General features: G+C 36.2%; 1 protein-coding gene and 1 pseudogene across 2 annotated transcripts; one reads left to right on the top strand and one right to left on the bottom strand.

Annotated features, from left to right (window-relative positions):
• The first annotated feature begins 1,030 nt into the window (after positions 1-1,030).
• On the top strand, positions 1,031-7,537 carry LOC306873850 (cyclic nucleotide-gated channel alpha-3-like). Its single transcript, XM_079423353.1, has 9 exons — positions 1,031-1,267; positions 2,678-2,839; positions 2,941-2,970; positions 3,060-3,218; positions 4,075-4,143; positions 4,227-4,394; positions 4,490-4,591; positions 4,913-5,019; positions 5,371-7,537. Exons 2-9 carry the CDS (start codon positions 2,748-2,750, stop codon positions 6,759-6,761), a joined length of 2,118 nt encoding a protein of 705 aa, XP_079279479.1. The 5' UTR covers positions 1,031-1,267; positions 2,678-2,747; the 3' UTR covers positions 6,762-7,537.
• Positions 7,538-9,350: 1,813 nt separating this feature from the next.
• Positions 9,351-19,478, bottom strand: LOC306874330 (cilia- and flagella-associated protein 221-like; annotated as a pseudogene). Its single transcript has 23 exons — positions 19,349-19,478; positions 19,116-19,216; positions 18,779-18,865; positions 18,418-18,511; positions 18,208-18,308; positions 17,525-17,628; positions 17,212-17,371; positions 16,895-17,015; positions 16,109-16,238; positions 15,251-15,353; positions 15,049-15,136; positions 14,881-14,964; positions 14,471-14,566; positions 14,191-14,281; positions 13,654-13,751; positions 12,598-12,705; positions 12,349-12,465; positions 11,305-11,455; positions 10,270-10,370; positions 10,066-10,161; positions 9,856-9,966; positions 9,689-9,736; positions 9,351-9,477 (listed from the first exon to the last, which is right to left on the bottom strand). The product of its transcript is annotated as a cilia- and flagella-associated protein 221-like (transcript).
• Between the last annotated feature and the right edge of the window lie 563 nt (positions 19,479-20,041).

Genomic DNA, 20,041 nt, shown 5'->3' with positions numbered 1-20,041 from the left:
CATAGAGAATCTATGGGGTATTGTCAAGAGGAAGATGAGAGACACCAGACCCAACAATGCAGATGACCTGAAGGCCGCTATCAAAGCAACCTGGGCTTCCATTACACCTGAGCAGTGCCACATGCAACTAACTGGTTTACGTTTCCAGGGCCCAACACAGATTACCTAAGACAAGTATATAGATTCATAATGACATTAAGGCCAATGATGATACTATAATGAAAGATATAGTTTTAAAAATCGTTCTAAATGCAAAATGACACAGCAGAATTATATTGTTGGAATCACTTTTAGAATGTTTTTTTTTTTCCAGCTAATAAAAGATAAAAACATTGACAGCCAATCAGAATCCATTCTGCTTCAAAGCATTTAAAACGATAAATGTCACACAACAGAACGTTATCATCCATTGGTGTGGACGCTATCGTTCTTGGTGTGAACAGTACACTGAAAAAAAAAATAGAATTGAAATAATTTAGATACTTAGGTTACACAAATTTAGGAATTAATACATTTATTTATATTGATCGTGGTATGTAAGAGTAGCTATATCTGAACTCATAAACTAATAGATCTAGGCTTAACTAGGCTAATGGCTTCATTAAGTCAGAGTAATCATAATCATCTAGCAAAAAATCCTAAAAGATTCCTGTTGGAATTAACTGGAACAAACCCTAATTGATCCTGATGGGATTTTTCTTCTTATATAGGATTTCAGTACTGCGCAAAAACAAATGTAAATCTTTTAGAAGTTCCAAAACAGCATGGTTCTGATAAAAAAAAAAAAAAAAAATGAATATGACTCTAAGTATCAAAGTGTATTCAGTTTATCCAGTAGAATCCCATCTGACTCAGAGGGGATTCTATTATGATCACAGAATTTATTTTACTGTGTTGTAAAGCTCAAATGTTTTGGGCTCTAAAGTCTTTTAAATTGAGCATACTCTCAGGGGCAGAGTGTTATTATTGGACAGGTGGGGTGTGGGGAGGAGTAGCTGGATGCTCTCCACCAATGCAGCCTAACACTGTCACCTTTCTTGGCAGGTGCGCATGGAGACAGGTGCCATCAGCTCCTCGAGAACTACTAACACTTCGTTTGGGTTCGACAGGATACAGTTGTTGTTGTTGTTTTTTCCTGCAACAATGCTCAAATCATGTGAATACTTCTGAAACTGAATTCTTTTGTGGAATATGATTTCGCTGATGTGAAGAACAAAACCCTGTGGAATAATTAGCAATTTATGCAGATCCTCACTAAACACTACAGGTAAGTCAGTTCAGGCAAAGTGAATGTGATTTTGTCAAAGTATTTTCTAATTTCTTTTTGTGGCAGTTATTTAATTGCTTGTTGAATTCCCAGACATATTGTTTTAACTCTTTATTTATTTAGGCCTTTTGTTTGTCTGTTGTAGTATTAGTTTCGGTCCTCAATTTTGATTTGGTCAAGCGATGTAATAATAGTAGCCTATAATAAGAATAGGACGGTTCACTTTTGGGGAGCAGAGTTTGTCAGGGGTAAAGAGCGGGTTTTATAAAAGTCAAAGTGTCGGTGTTTAGTGGTACGGTACCAGTACTGCTCAAGACGGGGTTTCTCTCTTTAACACAAATGCAGAGGGCAAATGGAAAATCCGGAGTGGAGCTGCAGCTTCTGTGATCATAGCCTATTATTTAATTTGGTATTTTAAATATTGTATTATATTTTTATTTTATTATATATCAAACATTATATTGTATAAAACAAATGTTTAAATGTATTTGTTATTTGATTTGATTGTCTCAAAAATGTCCCTGCTCGTCGTCCTAATTGTTTTGGGCAGCCAATGTTAAATTATGGTTATACTAGACAAATCTGGTCTATATATATACTTTCTTGAAAAGTTATGGCTATGGATCTGCACAGAATATAACTCGAAGGTAAAGGTAAACTGGATTTAACACCAAGTCTGTCCAGCTTTGATATCTCTGGCAGATCTTTGATCAAGCTCAATAGCCTTTTTCTGTTCAAAACTAAACTATAGGATGTAAATTGTTTTAGACACTATGTGAGATCTAAAGGAATTCAGAATTTTGTTGGTTTTGTAAGTTTTCATCTCTAAAAGAGTTCTCCCAGGTGACCTTTTAGCAGGGCTTCAAATTAAGACATGCATGGGACTTTGAATAAACAGCAACTGTTTGGTTAGAGACATTGTCAGAATTACTACAGTGCAAACAAATATTCAGTGAGGTTGGAGCTTTTTGAGATGCTTTTCAAGTTCAAGCACTTGCATGATTGATCTTAGCATGCTTGGCTAAGGGAATCCCCAGTTATAGCACGCAGGAGGGAAGGAAGAACCATGTTTACCTCCCTGTCTCAAAAACCACAGGCTCTTTTGTCTTAAAACAGCTTATCTTCCTGGAAGACACCACTGATTCCACGTAGCATTTAAGTTACAGTGACTATTTATAGATCAGACACTTGCATCTATTTGGCATGGATCCATAATCGTTCTATCCTTTCTTAAAACAGAACAAGGATTTATTTTTAATCTTTAAGAGACAAGTGCAGCAGTGTGAAAATGCACTACTTTAATACTGTAATACTGTTTATTCATAGATTTGAACATTGTTTGTGTCAGAATGGATAATAACCACTTTGCATGTGGAAGTACATTTGTCCACTAATGAAAGTGCATTTCAGTTTACAGGAGTGATTACCCAAAGGCTCCAGATGTGATCTAATTGCAGTGAATGGCCTAACAGGAAATAAAATGGCTAAAATCTGCACAGAACAATCATACCCCTCACAAAGATCCGCCTTCACTCCTGAACCAGCTATTGAATGGATCGAGAGAGGGGAAAGGTCAGAGGAGACGCCACAAACATATGCCATCTAGTTTGAGCAATTCTCACATTCAATGCATGTCTGGTTATCATTTAATTTGGTATATTTCTCATTTGCAGTGATCAGCCTCCCTGTGGACTAATGGGCAGGTGATTTGATCTTTTGCTTTTTTTGTAAATTTGAGGATTGTTTATGAATTAAAAGTGATTTTAATAAGTTATTGTACCTTCACTTTCAGGATGTCCCATTTCATCCTGAGGTTTGGAGGAAGATCCACCAAATGTAAAGCTTCAGAATGCAGTGATTCAGTTATGATAACAGAGGAGTCTGAAGACATGGCAGAGCAAATGGAGGCATCATGCGACAACAGAGGACAGGACCAACTGCGCATGAGGAAGTGAGTGAAAATGCAAGCATGTACACAGTACACAGGTTTTCAGGAAATCATGTTGATAATTTAAAGGCCATGTGTATATCAACTATGAAAAAGGCTTCATAGGGTTGAGCAAAGTTTTAACTAAATTTGAAATTAAAGTAATGCATCATGCATTTTGTTTTGAGAGCAGGGGTTTTGAATCTTTTAGATGCCACAGACCCCCAAATATTATAATCCTCACGGAAACCCTTAGCTTTTGTTCTTTTGGTTTGTTGGTCTGCAAAATGTTTGACCACATGAATGCACAATTTCTGCATTTCCATTAAACTAAATGTGCAGCTAATTACCAGAAATGCTTGGAGAGGAAACGTAATCAGCCCTAATGTAATGCCCCGTGATCTGTAGTGAGATTAGGTGTGTTTCTCAAGATAACAACAGAGGATGTGCTTACAGTGACCTTATAATCCCCTGCTGTCTGCTGCACACTCATTTCTTCGTCCTGCTGCTTACCTGCTTGAATTTAACACACAGAAATGATTATATAAAGTCCCACATTGTGAGTGCCCATAGAATAATAGCTCCACAGAATTTGAAAATACATCATTCACAAGTTCTTCCTTGTTCATTTATTAAAAATTTTGGTTAATTTGATAATGCTCTCAGCTACCAATAAAACTGTAGTACTGTCAGATCCATTTAAATCCAATTGTTAATCCAATATACATTTCCTCCTAATTTAGTGCAGAAAATAATCCCATATTCATCTGGGCCTGATATTAAACCAAAAGGGGCCATGCTTTTACAACATTTATTTTAGTACTTCATATTTTAACTATAATCAAATTACAGGAATAAAACAATATCATTGTCTTTACAGTTTCAACAACAATGCAAATCACTGGCCTCTTGCAACACTGAATATGAACAACTGCAACAATACAGATGAGTATGTGAGAAAGTTAAATATTACGTTATAAGTACATTCTGCTATGTGCTACCTCCTAAATAACAATTATCATTTTAATGCAGCAAAAAGGATGACAGGGAGATAAAGAAAGATGATAAGAAAGAAGAACCAAAAAAGGATGAGAAGAAAGAGGAAAAGAAAGAGGAGAAAAAAGACGAAAAGAAGGATGAGAAAAAAGATGAAAAGAAAGACGACAAAAAAGATGATAAAAAGAAGGAAGAGGAGAAACCGTGAGTATTTTTACTCAATTTAAATGCAATTAAATGTAGTTATGTGTTCAGTCCAGAACTTCATAAATTTGTGTACTTTTTTTATTTTATTTTAGAAAACATGTTTGGATTATGGATCCAGCGACAGATATGTACTATTACTGGTTGACCATTGTAGCAATGCCTGTCTTCTTCAACCTAATGATGCTTGTTACCAGGTAAATTTATGTATTTGATTTTTTACATTTAAATTGAAAATAATATAAAATTATTATGTCCATTATATTGTATGCTTTGGAGATATTTTAATGTTATAATATTAGTATTAAAACAATTATTAATTAATTAGCAATTATATTTAATTATTAATTCATATTTAATTATTACTTACTATTTAAAATAATAAGAATATTACAGCTAATTATCAAACAAAGGACAAAACTCTATGTAGAAATATATATATCATCACATTTTGTACTTAAAATAAATGATCTGGTGTTATTGTTTGGTGACAATGCTAATTTAACTTTTTTAAACAGATCCTGTTTTAATGAATTGCAAGATGATTACACCATCTTATGGATAGTTTTGGACTATTCATCCGATGTCATCTACTATATTGACACATTTGTGAGATCAAGAACAGGTGAGATTATTATTAGTCACTGTTTATGTTCACTTTAGTCATATTTAAGTACAACAGTAAATGAACTACACTCCCTCTAAAGCAGTGGTTTTCAACCAGGGGGCCTCAGCAAATTTCTAAGGGGTGATTTAAAAGAGTTTTAATTAATAAATCATGAATATTATATTAAACAATTTATAAATTCAACTGTTGCAGTTAACATATAAAATCAAGATGTAAATTCTTTTTATAAAGGCTATTTATAGAAGAACGTATATTACTAAAATACGTAACTTAACTTCTGAAATCACTGCTATACAGGGAAAGAAATTGTTGTAAACACTTTACATGACAGTGAAATTGTTTTGACAGGTTTCTTGGAGCAAGGCTTGCTAGTGAGAGAATCTAAGAAGCTTTGGGAACACTACAAAAAGTCACCGCAATTCAGATTTGATGTGTTCTCCATGATACCAACAGACATATTAATGCTAAAAGTGGGTTACAACAATCCCGAACTGAGATTCAACCGGCTTTTCAAAATGGCTCGTCTTTTTGAGTTCTTTGACCGCACTGAAACCAGAACCAACTTCCCCAACATCTTCCGAATCAGCAATCTCGTCCTGTATATCCTTATCATCATCCACTGGAATGGCTGCATCTTTTTCGCCATCTCAAAAACAATCGGCTTTGGCACGGACACTTGGGTCTACCCCAACATCAGCGACCCCGAGTTCGGCCGTCTTGCCAGGAAGTACATCTACTGCTTGTACTGGTCCACTCTCACGCTCACCACCATCGGAGAAACGCCACCGCCTGTCCGAGACATTGAGTATTTATTTGTCGTTTCTGATTTTCTCATCGGCGTGCTCATTTTTGCCACCATCGTTGGTAACGTCGGTGCCATGATTTCTAACATGAATGCATCCCGCGCGGAGTTCCAGGCCAAGATTGACTCCATCAAGCAGTACATGCAGTTCCGAAAGGTCACCAAAGATCTGGAGGCCCGTGTCGTGAAGTGGTTCGACTATCTTTGGACCGAACAGAAGACCTGCGATGAAAAGGAAGTGCTCAAGAACCTCCCAGACAAGCTCAAGGCAGAGATCGCCATCAACGTGCATCTGGAAACCCTTCAAAAGGTGCGTATCTTCCAGGACTGCGAAGCGGGTCTTCTTGTTGAGCTCGTCCTTAAACTTCAACCACAAGTTTTCAGTCCAGGTGACTACATTTGCAAGAAGGGAGACATTGGACGGGAAATGTACATTATCAAAGAAGGCAAACTAGCTGTGGTGGCGGATGATGGTGTCACGCAGTTTGTGGTGCTCAGCGATGGTGCTTACTTTGGTGAGATCAGCATCCTTGGCATCAAAGGAAGTAAAGCCGGTAACCGCAGGACTGCTAACATACGTAGCGTGGGATACTCTGATCTGTTCGCGCTCTCAAAAGATGACCTAATGGAGGCGTTAACCGAGTACCCAGAAGCCAAAAAGGCGCTAGAGGAGAAAGGTAGGGCTATTCTGATGAAAGACAATCTCATTGACGAGGCTGCAGCCAATGCTGGTGCAGACCCAAAGGATCTGGAGGAAAAGGTCACAGTCCTGGAGACCAATCTAGATGTGATTCAAACCAAATTTGCTCGTCTTTTGGCAGATTGGACATCCAGCCAGAACAAGATCAAACAGAGGATCACCAACATGGAGGCCCGAGTGAAGACTCTTAGGCAGGAGGATTTGTCCGAGGTCGTGGAGGATAAGAAGGACAAATAGTTCTACGCCAAAATAGACTGACTTTACTGATTACTGATTACACATTTACCCATATAGAGGAATCTGGCATCATTTGAGAGGAATTGCTTGATCTCAAAGTAGTACAGCGGCAACATGTACTATTTATAGATGATTCAGTCAGAGACTTGGCATTTCACAAGACCTAAGTCTAATTTGTGAAGGCATGTAAACAATGACAGATCAGACAGTTTCAGCCTCACAAATGCAGGGTCGTCTTGAAATAATTTCAGACAACAATGCGCCAAGAACATGCTTCTGTTTTTGGGCATTTTGGTTCATGATGCTGTCGCTATTAAGTATTGCAGTGTCTGAATTTCAGGTAGTGTGATTCCTAAACTGAATTTTAGGAGAGTTATTGTGCAGCTATACTCTCTGTGAGATGTCATGCTGCAAGTGATTTTGAACCAGCTTTGGTAAATACACACAATATCCTTCAGTTTTGTTGCAATTTTCGAAGAAGTTCTCAGGAATTGCTCTTAAGCTTTGTCTGTAATATCAAAAATCAATATTATCTGTGATATCAAAGCTTTGCTTTCATTGAGTGAGCATGAATACCAAAGCAGAACATCTTGTAATGTGATAATATGAAGGGTTTATCTTTAAGTTGATTTTTAACATAAGAATAAAATTGAGGGCCCCCCCCCCCCATTTTAGTCCATCATGTTCAGTTCTTGTATGTATATTTTATTTTCATTCAGCTAATGAAAAATTGTATATGTGCAGGATTAAATAAAAAACATTTTAGAATTTTTCCTAGCATTGTGTCCACGGTGGATTGATTTGTGGGGAAAAAGATCTACAAGTCATCCATACTGTGCAGTTGTTGTGCAAGATCCTGTTCAGACTTGCCCCTAATGTGACAATCTATGACTTCAGTGTGGGTTCTCCACAGGGGCCGGTCGCCCAACAATTAGACCTACCAAGCATTAAAGGCTAGTTAAGGAGCTGTGTTGGAAATGCAAACGTTGCAGGTATGACTCCTGAGAGGAACACTGATAGACTGACATGTAACAAGAAATTAGGCATCAGCATCTAAGTATAGTTTCACATCTACAAGCCTTTTACTTTTATTAAGTAACATTCAGTTTAGTTTTGAACTACTCACGGATGAAGAAAATATTGGTCACATATTGAGTCATTCAATCAGGCTTATTTAAAATATTTTCATGGATTGAATTATAGATTTGTAATGTAAGATGTTTGTTTTTCCAGGTCCAGAGATTTGAGAGTCGATTATAGAAAGCAGCTGAGAATTATCACCATTATTATTACAAGAACAGCTTGTAATGCAAACGACATGACAGCTATCAGGTGTCAACCTATCATGAACTTTGTGCAACACAGGGTGCTAATTAGGCTGCCTTTTCTCCCTCTCTCCCCAGGGCTATTGCGAGGTAAATGTGGAGGTGAGAGCAGTGCAGCAAAACTGTTGTGGATGAGAAACTGTAAGACAGAACAGACTTGGGCTGGCATTTGCTTGAGTGCACAGCAGACCGTGTAAAATAAAAGCTCATATGCTTCCTTTGCCTCTGTTTTTGAAGCCACATCACAGTCTTCCTTATAATGAGCCTCTCACTGAATCTAATGACACAAGGAAATGCTGGATTATGTTGTCATGTTGGTGAAAATATCTGCAAAAAACAGACAGTGGGGTCTATAAGTAAAAGTTTTTTAGGAGCATAAAATGTGTGCATACCTGTATATATATATATATATATATATATATATTGAACAAACTTGGAATTCATGCCTATTTGAGGACTGCTGTTATTAAAGCAAAAAAAAAAGTATTATTTTTCCAAATGAATGTTTCACTTGATATTATGCTCATCAAATTTGTAATGAATATGTGTTGAATTTATATATTGAATTAATTTATATATATATATATATATATATATATATATATATATATATATATATATATATATATATAATTTAATTTAATTTGTAAATAAACAATATTTTAAAAATAACATTTAAACATTTTTTTTTTATTAAAAATATTTTACACAAACTTGGAATTGATGTCAAAGAGAGGAGACTGCTGTTAATAAAGCAAGATTATTATATTACTGTTATTAAAGTAAAAAAATAATAATGTTTTATCCCCATTAGGATCAAATAATTTATTATGTATATCTATGCATTGCATTTTTTAAAAGGACTGCTGTGTATTAAACCATTTTTCCATTCCAACTATTTTTTTACTCAAATTATATGTTAATTATACACATATATTAATAATAATAATAAAGGAAATGTGTTTAGAAAAACAAAATATTTAATAGAACCCATGAAAAAAAAGGAAGATATAAATATTGACCATGAAATCTGTTTCTGAAGGTACAGTTGCTGAATTTCATGTGTCAGACATTTAATGCCATCTGGTGGCTTGTCACTGTATTTTGCTAAAGTCTGCAGGTTTACCTGAGCTGGCACTGCATTTCACTGTCCATTGCATTACTCTAGTTGTGCTTATTAACAGAATATGAATATACAACACTAAGTTATGAATGAATTACTGAAGTATAAAGGCACACATAAACCTATCAGAGATTAGAAGTGCTATTTACTGTCACATGATGAAGCACAGCTGACTCTGCCTGTAGATTTCAATTCTTTTAATCTACCCAGCACTTTTGGTCCCAGTCTGTTGCTCTGTGTTGATGCAAACGGCTGCTCACCTGTGTCTCTGAGATCAAAAGAGAGGAAGAAACTTTATCTCACCTCACAACCTGAACAACAAGGCAAATAATGTGCTGGAATCAACTTCCCCTACATGCCAAAACTGCAGAACAGACATAATACTGCCCTTTTGCTTTATAGCTTATACTTCAGCAATCACCTTATTTATATGAGGATTTGCATACAACATGTGAAATGATCGAAGTGATGGTTCTCACCTCATGGCTGTTTCTGCAGAGGCGACAGCTGCTACTGGAGTTCTGAGGCTTGCAGACAAAAATATTACGTTTATGTTTCTATTCATTCATACATCAACCTCAACATGACCATGATAAACACAAGTCTATTAGCAAGTCTCAATGATTTGATAACCCATTGTACCGACCCGTTGTCTTCATCTTCATCCTCTTTTACAGATGTAGCTGAAGATCTCTCAGACAGGCTGAACTCTGCCTCAACCATCTCAGGAGTGAGACGAAGATCTGAGCTCTCGGACCTGCCAGAGAGGTCAAACCATCATGAATCTGCAAATGCTGTGAGTGACAAACAATCAAAGGTGAGGGGTTATTGAAGCTGGTGGATAATCTGTATTTACACTCCAATTTGAATCTCGTCTCTGATGCTGTCGGGCAGATCCTGAAGAGCTGGAGGAGCCTCCACAGGCAGCAGGACGATACCGAAGGGGTCAGACCTAGATAGAAAAGAGTTGTGCAAGACTTGGGCTTGTTTGATTGCATGTGTAAATAAACCCTAGTGTATAATTGAGAGGTAAATGAGAGAGTGTGTGTGCAGTACTTACACATGTGGGGCGCAGTCGCTTCTTATAGTCGAGATATTGGATAAAGAGCTCAAGGCCACAGAGGGAAACTTCTTCCATGTCATAATCCCTTTGATTATATCCTGCAATTGATATTTTTAAGTAAATGCATACAGGGTTTACAAATATAATTTTTTTTCTTAAAAACAAGTGGTGTGTTTTGGGATGCGCTAACGAACATAAGAATCTCCATAGACTCCCTCTATCTGAGCCGCTGAGGACACTGTGATTAAGTTTCATTGTCTAAGGAAATGTCCTGGAAAAAATCGGTAAAGTCCCCAATACTTATAGGGATCAATACCAACGCTTCGTGCGCGAACGTCAGCTCCAGACAAAGTAAGTACCACACATTTGTCTTCCAAATTGCCCTTCTGAAAGAGCTTCTTGGCACTCTGTAATAGAGGTCTTCACGGAGGACCCGAGGCTCGAGGACCCGTACGGGTTCGGGTCTATATTATAAATGGTCAGCCAGGTCCGAGTCGGGTCCCATTCTATTACGTCGGGTCCCGGGTCATGCGGTGTTCTCCGAGACGATCAGGAGTGATCAGTGTCAGTCAGCATGCGTGTGTTTTGTAACTTGCAATTTGTAAAATTAGGATGAGAAAAGTGTTAGCGGGAAATAAGGAGGAAAAAAACTAAACAAAAAACACGCGTTAACTCATACCCTAAATGCGTTAGGCTCATACCCTAAAAGTGGCAAGTTTAACAAGCTATAAAAAATTATCTGTAGGGTATTTTGAGCTAAAACTTCACATACACACTTTGGGGGTATCAGAGACTTCAGAATCAGAATCTTGTAAAAAGGAGCATAATAGGTCTCCTTTAAAATAAAGTGTAACCGAATATTATAAAACAAATAATTCCAGGCCTGGATGTTAATAGTTTCAGACAGTAATAGTGCCAGCTATGATACAAAGCTTCATTTTAAAGACACACTTATAGACACTTTGTTTTTGTGAAATTGTTTCAAATTGCGATGTGCAAAAATGTTTCTTTCTGTAAAAATCCTCAACAAACCTTTCTATCTAGAAACTTCTTCTGTGTTGGAGGGAGATGCACACCCACAACATCGCCTTTAGGGATGGTGTATCGAGGCAGTGGACACAAATGAAAGTCCAGGTCACACTCCAGGTAAAGCTTTGAAGGCATAAACATGTGGTGCAGGATTCTAAATTAAAATAAAAAGATAACATTAATTCATTAAGACTGGGCCATTTTCAAACATGTCTTGAGTAAACTTTTTGCGTGAAAACAATACTAAAGAACCGACAGGCTATATACACTTAGTTCCAATGTTATTTTAGGATAATTAACATACATATATATATATATATATATATATATATATATATATATATATATATATATGAAGAGTTCAGATAACTCCGTTTTTAACAATTCTCAGAAATCGTGTTTTTTCATTGTGCATTCCAATAAGTGAAGTGACATTCAGCCAAGTATGGTGACCCATACTCGGAATTCGTGCTCTGCATTTAACCCATCCAACGTGCACACACACAGCAGTGAACACACACACACCGTGAACATACACCCGGAGCAGTGGGCAGCCATTTTATGCTGCAGCGCCCGGGGAGCAGTTGGTGGTTCGGTGCCTTGCTCAAGGGCACCTCAGTCGTGGTATTGAGGGTGGAGAGAGCGCTGGACATTCACTCCCCCCACCTACAATTCCTGCCGGCCGGAGACTCGAACCCGCAACCTTCGGATCACAAGTCCGACTCGCTAACCATTAGGCCATGACTTCCCTAAATCTCAATCAAACTGCAGTTGGGTTATTTTGACTAGGTTAAAAAATAACTAAAAAAAACCCCAGCTAAATAACACAATAAAAACATGATAACATAATAAAAAAAACATGATTTTTTAAAAAAAATAAAAATACCCGGAGTTATCTGTTTTTGCAAATAAAATATATATATATATGTAATTTCCATAAATGTTTATTTATTTCAAGTAACATATTTTTTTGTAATTTATCATATTATTTAACAACAATAACCCTGTTTTATTGCATGATCATGATAAGTGATTCAAAAAACATACAAAGATCCGGAGAGGGTGGGTGTTGGGTGGTCTGAGGAGTGCTTCAGGTGCACTGAAACTAAGTGTGGGACCTAAATCCTGATCTGATCCATCATCTTCCTCTTGTTTCTTATCTTCCTAAACTTCACTGAGATCTACAGCTGTACATGTCACCACAGGCAACAACTCATCCTATAAAAATACAATATTTTTTACTTATTTTTGATACAGACTTTGAATCCCAAAAAAAACAAAAACAACTTTATTTACCTGTGCTCTGGTGCGTAATGTCCTACTCAGGTCCAGAGGAATGAATGTTGCTGCTGCATCATAGACCGATAATGGCTGATAACCCATCAGTTTGTAACGCTGGGGGACCTTCAGAAAAGATGTACAATTCTCATTCCAATTAATATTTGTTTCTGTTAAAGGGGCAATTTCATTATTTTTAATGGATCTAAAATAAAAAAAAAATTATTAAATGTAGAATTAAAGGTGATAGTTCACCTAAAAAGATTAAAAAGATACTTTGAAAAATGTATCAGCTTTTTTTCATTTGTTTGTTTGTTTTGCCCATACAATGGAAGTCAATGGGAACCAAAACTGTTTGGTTACCAGCATTCTTCAAAATATCTTGCGTTCCACAGAAAAAAGAAAGTCAGACAGGTTTGGAATGACATGAGTTAATATGTGACAGAAATTTCATTTTTGAGTGAACTATGCTTTTAAAAATATTATTTAAACAATACTATTATACTATACTTTGTATACCATTTTGGATAAATAACTGGCTTTCATGTGGCACTTCCTGTTTTATTTTTTGTGGCTTGCCACTCAACCTTACACACACGTAAGAACATCTCTCACGTATACTCCGCAAATTAAGACATTTTACAAAACCACATTTGACATTTCAAGCCATTTACAGTAATTCAGGAATTTTAGAAAAAATTATAAAACAAAAAAATCCCTATCAGAAGATGAAGGAGTGGGAAAAAGCACTTTCTTCCCGTACCTTTAGACTGAATAATGGAAGTGTGACTTTCATATCCGCTTCAGGCATTCTGACAGGAACATGCCCCAATGCATTCACAGCCTGTAAACCACAACTTCATCCTCAATGCCACGAAATATGCCCTGATATTACCCATCTCAAATGTTGAACTGAAACTTTTTGGCAATGTTTAAAAAATATATACCTCTTTAAGAGACTTAGATTCTATTTACAGTAACTAAAAACAGTTTTGTTGTATAAGCACAATTATAAAGTGTATCAGAGGTACAGTATACGTAAGCTCTGCACAAAAACCACAAGCAGTCTCTCACAAGTTCATCAGGTTGGTCATCAGGTGTAAATGTATTGAAGGTGAAGGGAAGAAGTTTTTCTGGTGTCAGCGTAAAAAGACATGGCTTCTCATCCCCATCTACAACAACAAAACAGAAGAATATCTAAAAAAAAAAAAGAACTATTTAGATGATATGGCTAGTTAAACAATGTAATAACAATATAAGTCTGGGGAAGATAAGATTTATTAGTCTCTTAGGCTCACCAAGGCTTTCTATTTTAATATAATTACAAACTTTATCAGTCATTTCTCCCATCATCAGAAATCTTTCTAAGGTGCTGATTCGGTGCTAAAGAAAAATGTCATATTATCAATGTTGAAATTTTTTTTTGTGGAAACATTTTTTTCCAAGACATTTTGTAAGAATTGATTGATGAATAGAAACTTCAAAAGAACAGCATTTATTTGAAATAGATTGCTTTTGTAAACATGTAAAAGTCAAAACTCTCACTTTTGAATCTAATGAGTGCTCACTGAATACAAGAATTAGTTTCTTAAAAGAAAAATCCCGACTCGCCTGATTCTTTGTCTCCCTGCAGACTCTTGGTGTTGCGAACAAGCTCTCTAAGTGACACCAGTCTCTTGTTCATACGACATTGAAGAACAACCTCAATTAAACAAAACACAGTGTAACATTATTGTACTTATTAGTACAGTCAAGCATTTTATTTACAAGCACTGCTAATCAGCACAGCGAGTGGTAAACAAGCATCGTAGTAATGTCTTAAATAATAGTTTAATGACATTCAAATTCAATTACATAGACAAGGCAAAGGCAGAGTTATGAATTATGTTACCTTTCGAGCAGCCTGCTGGAAGATTCTGAGCGCTCTCTGTCTGACCTCCAGTTGACCAGTGCCATAGCTGCTGAAAACAGCAGTGCATTCTGGGAGCTATAACATAGAGCTGTTAAATAAGTCTAAAAGATATGAATTTTAAAGATAATGACTGGAGCTAGATGCTAATGCTTACATGCGAACAGTACTGTAGGTGACTAGTATCAAGATGCAGTTTCATGATATACTGTAAGCTTATCATACTTTCTTACTACATACTCAAATCTATGTATTTTCCCACCATCAGTACATAGTTGCAAAAAGTCTGCAAACTGGGACATAAACTACATCAAAGTTACAAGCTAGAAACATGACTTCAATAATAAAAATGATAATTTATTCAAATATTTCAATGTCACACTTTCATGTACCTGTCCAACATGTCGCAAAACTCGCCATGAGGAAAGTTTAGTTGAAGATCTCGAAGAGGCCACCGACTCACCAATGTATTTTAGCTGAAATTCACATAAAAAGCATGAGCATTCAGTGGAAAGTGGCACAGAATGTTCAATATGAATTAAACCAATATATTAGCTTACTTTGTATGCAGCAAGAGCCTCATCTTGCTCCTTCAAAATTTTAAGTTTCTGGTCTGTTGAACATGGGTCATCACCCAGATCAACTTGCCTAAGGATAAAACACACTAGTCTTAAGGGTTTTCTAGTTCAACCATATAATATTGTTTGTAAACTCAGAATATCTATATGTCATATGTTATATAAATCCCATGGAGCAACACACCAGCAGCTATGTCTGGCTCTCTGCTCTTTTTGTTGGACCTTCTTTAAAAATGTGGCTTCTTTCATCTCTCTTGGCTGGTCTGCAACCTTGGTATAAGACATGGCTTCAACAAATAAAACACATAGGTACCTTGCATTAAATAACTGTGATTTGGGGTCACATCGGTTTATATTTGATTACAAAATGTGTACATGTATGGTTTAATATCTGATTAAACTGTTAAAATTGGATTTCTGTGTTTTGGCCATAATAGTCAGCTTATAAGGTTTTTGTTATTCAGGCTATATCATACACACAACATTGGGTACGAAATGTTGCTGAGAGTTGGGTAAAAAAGTTTTAGTTTTTTTTAACTCCACTACTGTCATCAGATTTTAATAGAATTACATACAGTGTGATGACTCTGGTGAGGGCAGCACAAAATACAGTGGTACATGTGTGCTAAAGAATGGCCTCAGAAGTCAAGAAAAGTACCACTGCAAAAGGCCATTTTCAGGTTGGGTAACTTGCAAAAGGGGCATGTAATTGGGAGACTATAAAATGGAGCACTGTTTATTATTATCTAAGCTCCAGTCTGCTGAAAGGACCAGATTAGATCAGCATCAATTTCCATGCTGGTCCAAGCAAGTTTTTGCTTTTAAGTGCAGGTTTGATGCTGGTGGACCACCATAACGCTTTGCCTTTTGTAAGAGCAAAAACACTGCTCGTTGAAGCTGGCTGTCCAATGCCAGTTAAAAAACCTGGTGAAGACAGCATTGCAACACGCAGATACCGACCCTTTGCCAAACTTTTATTTCCTGGGTTTTAGTTCTTAACATGCACCTCAGAGGCCCACTGAATGAGAAATGGAGTTCTTACCCTCCTGGAGGTCCTTGTATCTCATTTTGTCTTGTGGCTGGAGAAGCATTTTAACCAGTCCTGCACGAGTGGTGATATCTGTGGTGGAAACCTGCAGTTGAGGATCAGGTTTGGTCTTCTTCTTGCTGCCCTGTAAGAATAAAAACAGAAAAATGTGACTGTATGCACAATGAATTGCTGCATGATAGTTCAACCAGAAAAAAAAAAGCTTTAATTTTTCTATGTACAAACTATGTATTATTATTATTATTATTACCAACACTCGTCATTTCATTATATTTTTTAATCTGATATACTGTAACTGTATTATAGAAATTTAATGTAGAAATTACTATAAACAATACCACAGCTAAAAGCTTTGCTGGTTTCTAAGTGTAATTATGTGTATGTGTTTTCTACATTTGATGGCTGGCAGGATATCAATTCAAATTCAATTCAGAAAGCTCAGTGTGCAAACAATAAAATTAAATTTGTAATTCAGTCTCACACAAACCTCTCAGCTACTGCTTTTTAATGGGCAGAAATGAAATTGACCTCAGCTAATTCAAATTCCTGTATCTGTACTTAAAACTTTCCAGACTCGGCTGTGTTTTCTTGGCTGTGTCACTGCTGTGTTTTCTGTTCTGGGTGCAGGTTGTCTTGCTCAGCTAGAAAGACCAATATTTTTGCTGGTAAACAGCATGGCTTGGCTTGTCCTCCAGCTAGAGCAGCACTAAGCCATCACAAAAATACACTGTGATTGAAGCTGATCTTTTCAAAATTGAAGTAATAGAAGTTTCAGATTACCTTCTCCAAGGAGGGAGCCGTTTTAAGCTTACGATGGGATGTAACAGCCGGAGATTTTCCATCAGAAGTCTTCTGCTCTTCACCAAAATGATCATCATCCTCGACATTTCCATCAGGTTTACTGAGGCACAGAGAACACAAATGTCATTACTGATTGTGCAACAGCATCTAAACTCAGACATTTACATTACATTTTACATTAAGGATGTTGCTATGTGGTTGCTAAAGTGCTATGAGTGTTTTAGCATATTGTTTTTAATATATTGCATTGCTATTGCGCTACAATCTTTAACTTTTTGTGTGTGTGTGTGTATTACCTGAGCAGCAGGTATGGAGATGAGGAGCCCGTCACTGTGAAGATGACAGGTTTAGAGTTGAACTGAGAGATGACCAGCTGCAGTGTGATATCAGCTGTACCGTATCGCAGAGGTGTAAATGTCACTTTTAATGCAGTCTTTCCATTTGCTGGAATAATCCCTGTTTAACATAGGGATAACGGTATGTAAAATCTACTGTTCTAGTACATATTTGATCACAAACTAGACAGAGTTATATCAATATTTATGCCTTTATATTGGTTCACATTGCTCTCTGACAGCAGATATGTCAAATGTGAAAGAATCTAGTTACCTGACAGTGGTTCTACAGTGAAGGCCTTATGGGGCTGAAGGCAGTGCACTTGGAACTCGAAGTCTATTGGACAACTGCAGCTAAGTGGAATCACATGACTGGCACTATAAAAGCAAAAGAAAGTAATATATTTTCACATTTTCATTTTCATATCAACAGAGGGAAAATTAACTAAACATGTCTTTCTTTATCATATAATTTCCATCTTATTTATTATGTTTACTACCATTTAAAAATTGCGGTTAGTGATTTTTTGAATGTCCCTTTAGTTCACCGAGGCTGCATTTATTGGATCAAAATACAGCAAAAACAGTAATATAGTGAAATAATATTAGAATTCAAAATAGCCGTTTTCTGATTTCATAGATTTTAAAACATAATTTATTCCTGTGATGGCAAAGCTGAATTTTCTGCAGCCATTACCGCAGCTTTAGTTCAAAAGAACATAATTTATTTAAAAAATATTTTTTTTTTGTAACATTGTAACATGGTCACATTTGATCAATGTAATGCATCCTAGCTAACTAAAATTGTCAATTTCTTTGAAAAAAAAAAACACTGACCCCAAACTCCTGAATGGTAGTGTGTATATACAGTCATATCATACATAGTTTTATAACAAAAATGTTAACATACAGTTATTTTACACATGTTATTTGTGTAATATGTTAATCATTGCATACCTCTGCCCAAGTGGCACTGGGGGAAGACTGATGTGAGATGGGATGTGAAGATCATTGATAACAGGATATGCATGAACAGGAACCAGTAAGTTCTCCTCACCCTGAAAACAACACAAACACACACACACACACAAACACACACGTTACAGCTGTTCTAAGTCCTGTCAGAATTTGCATGTGCAAACATCAGATGAAAACATGTTCCTGTACCTTGCAGTGAATCCTGATGTTATCAGAAAAGTAACGCCACTCATCTTTGGAAGTGCACTGTAACAATGTAAGCCAGACCCGGAACCAGTCGGCACTGCATTTAAAACAAGACTACCATATTAATGGTCCTAAAATTAGCTTTATTTTTATTTATGATAAATATAATGTATTTATAAAAAAAAAAAAAATATATATATATATATATATATATATATATATATATATATTTATATATATATTGCCCAAACATTTTGACAGGTTTTATTCAATTCACGTTTGCTGTTTGAGTTCCGAAACTAAAATAATCAGGAATATTGTAAACAATTTTTAAAGCACATCTATAAAAGTAATATTTGGTAACCTTTTTGGTGTAATTAATTTGGAAATGCTTTGTCAAAGGGGGTAAAATGAGGACACTGAGCACTTCCGAGGAGACATTGACAAGTTTCTTGGGAAAAGAACAATAAAAAAACAAAAACAATTAAAAAAACAATAAAAGCTTTTGTCATTACATCATACTTCCTCCCATTTTCTTCCCCTTCTGTAATGTTTCTTTCAGTTACAACCCATGAGATGTTTCCCTCCGACCTTTTGTTTTGGGTCACACTGACCGTGACATGAGCCATGTAAACATTCCACAAAACTTTTCACACCAAAAATTTATTATATTTCTTTTTAGCAAGAAGTGAAAAACCAACCAGATTCTTCCTGTAATCCTTTCCTACTTCAAAACCACTGAAATGCAGTTCTAATGGTTCGGCCTGAACTACACCATTACTCTTCAGTTTGGCAAATACCCCTAAAAGATAAACATACAAAGACAAATTATACAACAATATGAACAAAAGTCTATCAGTTTCATAAGACCAGTAATGCTGGTGGCCTACAGGTCTAATGTTTAAGAAACAAACATTAGAAAAAGTGGTCTTACTAGTTTCCAGAAGGTGATGGGGGACATATCCACTCTTTCTGGTGTCCTCCAGCAGCTGGCTGAGAGTAAGCAGGTTTTTCTTCTTTATGCTCCTGGAGAAGGTCTCGGGGGCTGAATGAACCACCTCCATGCCAGCTGGACTTCACAGAGATTCTTGATCATAACAAATAATCCACACCTATGAGCAGATAGTTGACATGCCATTCAAACAGCATCCTTCAGTGGGACATTCAGTACGCTGTCTTGTACTCTTGTAAACAACATTTTTCAAATTCCTTGTAGAATTATTATAGAATACTGCAGTTGTGATGTGCTATGAATATTTTTCTTCAGGCATTCACATACACTTTAACCTTAAACCATGTTAGACATAATGTCGGCTCCACATTATTTTTATTACCTCTCAAATGCACCTTTTTTCATCATTTTATAGTTTTGGGGATGTGTAATATGATTAAAATTCCCAGCTCTCCTCATTAACTTTACAGTTTTAACATATATAAATGAAATTATTCATATTAGAGCAAATAACTGGCGAAATTTCCCATGAACAGTTTGTTTTCAAAACGTAACGGACATCATAGAGTGATATTACTGTAAACAGCGCAACGTCGCCATTATACGAAAAGTTTTATTTGAAATCCTTTGGATTAAGTGTCCTTTTATTTGCTTATTAAACTCTTACCTGAAACA

Source organism: Barbus barbus, assembly GCF_936440315.1.
Source record: "Barbus barbus genome assembly, chromosome: 8".
NCBI classification, from domain to species: Eukaryota; Metazoa; Chordata; class Actinopteri; order Cypriniformes; family Cyprinidae; genus Barbus; species Barbus barbus.
The sequence above is the reverse complement of the archived record's forward strand: the minus strand, read 5'-3'. Positions and strand labels throughout refer to the sequence as shown.